Source organism: Diospyros lotus, chromosome 3 (assembly GCF_014633365.1).
Source record: "Diospyros lotus cultivar Yz01 chromosome 3, ASM1463336v1, whole genome shotgun sequence".
In the NCBI taxonomy this organism is placed as follows: domain Eukaryota; kingdom Viridiplantae; phylum Streptophyta; class Magnoliopsida; order Ericales; family Ebenaceae; genus Diospyros; species Diospyros lotus.
In genome coordinates, this window is record NC_068340.1 from 34,489,681 (window position 1) to 34,495,914 (window position 6,234).

General features: G+C 37.7%; 1 protein-coding gene across 1 annotated transcript; it reads left to right on the plus strand.

The window, feature by feature from the left end:
• Nucleotides 1-1,082: 1,082 nt before the first annotated feature.
• On the plus strand, nt 1,083-3,958 carry LOC127797823 (UDP-glycosyltransferase 76B1-like). Its single transcript, XM_052330980.1, has 2 exons — nt 1,083-1,614; nt 2,752-3,958. Exons 1-2 carry the CDS (start codon nt 1,212-1,214, stop codon nt 3,630-3,632), a joined length of 1,284 nt encoding a protein of 427 aa, XP_052186940.1. The 5' UTR covers nt 1,083-1,211; the 3' UTR covers nt 3,633-3,958.
• Nucleotides 3,959-6,234: the final 2,276 nt, after the last annotated feature.

A 6,234-nucleotide genomic window follows, 5' to 3' on the forward strand; every position in this document is an offset into this window, starting at 1 on the left:
AAAAAAAAAAGAATATAAAAAATATTTTAAATAAAAATATTATTTTTCATTATATTTATTAAATTCATTTCAAAAAATATATATTATTTTTTATTTTAAACTTTTCAGATAAATTTATCTTTTATCTTAAATAAGTTATCTTAATTTTTACATATAAATTATCTTAATATAATTTTATTTTATTTATTTTAACAAATATTACCTAAATTGATTATGAACGCATGGCCATGGCAATTGCCACTTTGTTAAGACACAGCTGTAGCCATATTTTTCAATTTTGATGGAAAATATGTAGGTAATTTTGGTATATGAGTGAATTTATTTGATTTTTTAAATAGTAATATGATAAATAAATTTTCATTTTTTTATTATAAATTTCTTTTAATTTATACTTAAAATTAATCTTTTTGTGAATGGGATCAATTAAAAGTTTTCAATTTTTAGTGAAGATAAATTATTATAAATTTTATAAAAATATATATGTAAATTAATTTAAATGAACACATATGTATTGAAAAGATAATAAATTTTAGGGAAATCCATGATCCGTTGACACTGTGATGTACGCGTACTACATAGGACACAAATTTGAGTGAGTGGCCTCAACTTCTTATAAAGGAAAGTCTAGTCAACCCGATGGGCTCATCAATCGCATATCGATCGCATATCGAAAGGGGATAAATTGACGATTTTACTCCCGCTCACTTTATAAATTTATAAAGTGGGTCACTGCTGCTCTCTTCCTGCTTGCTCGTCTCCTTTCCATGGTTGCTGCCCTTGCCTCACCGTCGCACCTCGCCTCTATCGCCTCGCTACCCTCGCGTTGCCTCTACCGCCTCGCTGTCATCGCTGCCTTATCTCGTTGTGTCGACCGTCGCTGCATCTTGAAGATGCATCAATGGTCAGTGAGGCGAGGTGACACAAGGCAATGGGCGCGAGACGTGACGATGAGGCGAGGGCGACGGCCATGGAAAGGAGACAAGCGAGCAGGGAGTGAGCAGCAATGGGTAAGGGCAAAATTGTCTTTATGCCCCCTTTCTGTAAATAGCTCGTTGAGCTCTATAGAACGATCCCTTACCAACTCTCTCTCTCTCTGTATTGTCAATTAACAGTCCTTTAATGGAGAGCCAAAGAGAAACCCCAATGCACGGCGGTGCCGCCGCCGGCGAGTAGTACTGTTTCCACTGCCCTTGCAAGGCCATATAAACCCCATGCTTCATCTCGCCCGCATCCTCCACTCGAGAGGCTTCTCCATCGCCATCATCCACACTCGCTTCAACTCTCCCACCACATCCAACTGCCCCCATTTCACCTTCCACCTCATCGCCGACGGCCTGCTCGAGAGCCACGCTTCCACGGCCGACGTGATTGCTCTCATTTCCCAGCTTAACGCTAACTGCGTCTCGCCGTTCAAGGCTTGCTTGGCTGAGCTGCTGGCATCCGCCGACGAGCCAGTTGCTTGCTTGATAACAGATGCCGTATGGCACTTCTCGCAGTCGGTGGCGGACAGCCTCGGCCTCCCGAGGATCATCTTGCGGACCAGCAGCGTCTCCGCCTTTCTTGCCTTCGCTTCCTTGCTGCTTCTGCACGAAAATGGTTACTTCCCCACGCAAGGTTTGCTCTTAATTATAGCGCTAGCTCTCTCTCGATCTTTCCGTTTTCCCGGAAAAAGGCTTCTTTCATCTAAATTTGGAGTCTGCAACTACGACTCAATAATCATCTTTAATTTGTCTTTACACGTCTTCATTGTCGAGTACAATGCTAGACAACGAATGACGTCGTACGCTTGGCGCGTGAATGTCTGACAATAAATTTTATTGGTTTGTATTATTTGTACACAAAAATGTTTACTACACTCGTGATATATCGCAATATTTTGACATCATAATATAATTATATATCGTATTTTTTATTTATCCTCTTCTCTCTCTCTCCCTCTTTCTTTCCTTGCCGTTGTAATTGACCACCCGCCATCGTTTTTCGCCTCAATCGGCTCACTTGTTCTCGTTGTCTCATTGTTTCCTTTTGCCGCTACAATTTCACTGCCTAGTTTATGTCGTCTTGCCACCTTGTCTCCTCACCGTTGTATTCTCCAGCAACCGGCAACCATCTAAACCAAATGGTGATTGACAAACAGTGAGGGCTAGGCAAGAGACGAAATGAGTGACGATCAACTAGGTGAAGATGTAGTGGACGACGACAGTCAGCGAGCGGCCAGGGAGAAAGCAAGGCAAGCGACGAGGGCAAAGGCAAGGTGTGCGACGGTCGACGAGTTGCGAAGGCGAGAGCGAGAGAGAGAGAGAGAGAGAGAGAGAGAGTTTTGGGTCTTTTGAGTTTAAATCATTTATGAGAGGGACAAATTGGTTAGTTCATCATTCTATAAAGCATTGTGTACACTATCTTTTGTATAAATAACATTATTATTTTTACAACTCAGTAAATGGGAAGCAGTGGTACTGCTAGCTGAGCTGACACTTACGAGGTTTAATTAAACTAAACACAAAAAAATTATCATTTGTTAGCTATATATATATATATAACTTTATAATTTTTAATCCAAGCTCATATATAACTTTATAATTTTTAATCCAAGCTCTATATATATAACTTCATAATTTTTAATCCAAGCTCTAATTATAATCAAGTATACATATATATATATATATATATGAATGTTGATCAATTATATTCAAACATTTATAATTTGAGGAATTATTAAGTTGTTTTTCTTTGTGGATAATTGTTGGTCAGATTCACAAGTCGAGGAAGCATTGGCAGAGCTGCCGCCGCTCAAAATCAAGGACCTTCCCACAATCAGCACAAATAACTCAGAGGATCTCTACTCCTTCATCAGAGCCATGACCTCCCAAGCCAAAGCCTCTTCAGGAATCATATGGAACTCCTTTGAAGAGCTGGAACCACCCGCTATGACCAAAATCCGCCGAGACTTTCCGGTGCCCAGTTTCCCCGTCGGCCCCTTCCACAAGTACTTCCCGGCGTCCTCAAGCAGCCTGCTCCCGCAAGACCGAAGCTGCATTTCGTGGCTAGACACACAACCACCCAAATCTGTACTCTACGTGAGCTTCGGCAGCATCGCAGCAATGGACGAAGGGCAGTTCCTGGAAATGGCTTGGGGGCTGGAGAGCAGCGCGCAGCCCTTCTTGTGGGTGGTCCGGCCGGGACTGGTCGGCGGCTGGGAATGGCCGGGGCCGTTGCCTAGCGGATTCATGGAGAGGACTCGGGGAAGAGGACACGTGATGAAGTGGGCGCCGCAGCAAGAAGTGTTGGGCCATGGAGCCATAGGAGGGTTCTGGACTCACAGTGGATGGAACTCTACAATGGAGAGCATCTGCGAAGGAGTTCCAATGATGTGTTCCCCTTTCTTCGGGGACCAGATGGCGAATGCGAGATACGTGAAAGACGTGTGGAGAATTGGGTTGGTGGTTGAGCGTGATGAGATGAAGAGAGGAGAGGTGGAGGAGACGATCAGAAGACTCATGGCGGAGAAGGAAGGGGAGGACATGAGAGAAAGGGCTCAGTGGCTCAAGGAGAAGGTAGAGCTTTCCCTAAGCCAAGGTGGGTCTTCACACGATAGCTTGGAGAGCCTGGTGACTTACATTTTGTCATTCTAACTAAAAAAAAGAATATTTCGTCAACAAAGCATGAGGGGACAGAATGGCGGTGATGCATGAGGTGATGGGCGGGATTGAGGCGGCGGTTGTTCTCTGTTTGCTATGGTTTCTTTTGTTTGCTTGTTTATGGGCCTCTTTTGATGGGCCTTTGTTTTTTGTTTGGTTGGGCCCATGTTTTAGCTAGTTCTATTTGGTTTTTGTGGTTTCCCAGCCTTTGTATGTATGGGTCTTGTTCTGTAGCTTAAAAGAAATCTCGCTGTATTTCGTCCTTGTGAGGATCTGATTTCAACAAAAAGAAAAAAAAAAATACATTTTATCTTTCTAGTTGTCTGCTCTACTATATAAAAAAAAAACTTTAATATTCTTTTCATTGTACTTTTTTTTCCTTTTATCATCAGCGTCAAATACCAAATGGCCTTCAAAATTAAGGCCCAATAAAGTCTAAAATAGCCCAAAACAGACCTGAGAGATAAATCTTTAGGAAACCTTAAAAAGTTTGCATCTGGAGTTGAAAAAGAGGACTCTCAAATCATACCCCCACGGAACGCATCAATTTACTTCTTAAATCTTCACTATGAATATTAGAATAGCGGATGGTAATCTCAATTCCGAAATAAATGAGGGCTCTGTGATCTGTTAGTTCTAATTTTTATAAATAAGAGTAATCTCTCATCTCAAAATATGTCCAAAATATTACAAAAAGCTCTTTGAATTCTCTTATTTTTTTAGTTAAATTAACTTAAGCATCGAATCTACATTACGGGCTCTTGGAAACGTAAAAAATAACTTTTCATCTATAAATTTTATTATTATATATTGACAATAACAATTACATTTATCACATCTTTGTAGGGTTGGATTGTCATCAAAATTGAAAGACATGTCACACTTGACGGCTAAGATTTAGTTATCTTAATTAATAATTTTAAAATTGGCCAAGGAGTTTGATAAATAAAGGTAAAAACTTATCAAATCTAAGTCCAAAATTATTTATGCAGTCATTGCAGTGGACTTTTTTTCTTTGGCTAAGTAAAATAATGTTAAAAAGGGAGTTAGTGGTTTTACAAAATAGAGATATAAGGCCATCTCCAATGGTTCTCCTTATTATATTATAAGTAATTTATTATTTATTTTAATTTTATCTTAAAAATGATGAATACTCTAACCGTTTCTTATTCTATTCTCTATTTCACTCTTTATTTTATTTATTTATTATAATAAACTTCAATTTTATTTATTTTTACCTTATCTATAATTTTTACACACATACAAAATTAATAATCAAATACACAAAATAATTAGATACATACATAAATAAAATTAATAATTAAATATACAAAATAATCAAATACACACATACAAAATCAATAACTAAATACACAATATCAATTATTCAATACAAAAATAAATCAAAAATCACAAGAAAACTTTTTGCCAAATCATTAAGCTCGAAAAAGATGCCAAAAAATTTCTCAAAATTACAGAAAAAAAGGACGACACGATTCTACTCATCCCATGGCCGCGCCTCCGCTGCTTTCGTCTCTCCGCGACACCTCACTACCTTGCTGTCGTCGCCTCGCCTTGCCTCCGTCGCCACTTCTTCTTGCCTCGTGTCGCCTCGCTATAGCAGAGAGTAGGGGCAAGGGGTGATGCTTTACAAATTTATAAAGTTTGAGGGGGTAATTTTGTCTTTTTACCCCTTTTCTGTAAGACCCTATAGTAAGACTCCTCCAATTTTTTGCTTGACGAGCAAGAATGCTGTGGGAGATGACCTGAGAGGCTGTGTGCTAAATGCTTCAAACCATACGTAAGACAACAATAGATTGAAGTGTCATTTTTATTAAAGTTAGAGGCATGGTGACCACATATTAATTATAATATATCATGATAGGCCCATCTTTAGTTTCATATATTTAGTAAAAACAATTCCAACCCTCTTACGTTAACACTTATGTTCAAGATGACAACGAGAATGAATCCAGACCAAATGAACATAACTCTCTTAAAATTAGAAAAAAAAATATATATATATATATTCATCACAAAATATCTACAAGTAAATAGATCATTAATTATTAAGACACCATATTTAATGATTTAGAGAGTTATAACTCCAAGTTAAATGCTAACTTCATAAATAAAAGTGTGTTAAAAAACGCAATCAACAAGTATAACCAAACTAACTCAATACTATCCAAATCAAATATGATTAACTTTGATTTTTTTTTTTTTGTAAATAAAAAATTCATTAAATAAGCAAAAACATATCCCATAAACACGAAAACTATACCGACCGATAAACAAAACAAAATAAGAAACAATGGATTAACTTTGATTTTAGTTTCATGATTTGTAAATTCATGCCAACAATTTGGTTTTAGTTTATTTATAAACTCGTATATTATGTATAATAAAATTATAATAATAAGTAAGTAATAAATTAGAGTAATATTATGAGTTATGTCACCAGTTATGTGTCGCATCTTTATTGAATGAGGTGTTAGGTCGATAAGACAATGACACGTGGTTTTCTTAACTTTCTCTAATGAGGAGACGTCACATAACTGATGACATCGATCATAATTCAATAAACTAATACATA

Coding starts and splice junctions, on each gene's coding strand:
- LOC127797823 (XM_052330980.1), top strand. CDS start 1,212: ATGCTTCATCTCGCCCGCATCCTCCACTCGAGAGGCTTCTCCATCGCC. Junction 1,615..2,751: donor TGGTTACTTCCCCACGCAAG/GTTTGCTCTTAA, acceptor ATTGTTGGTCAG/ATTCACAAGTCGAGGAAGCA.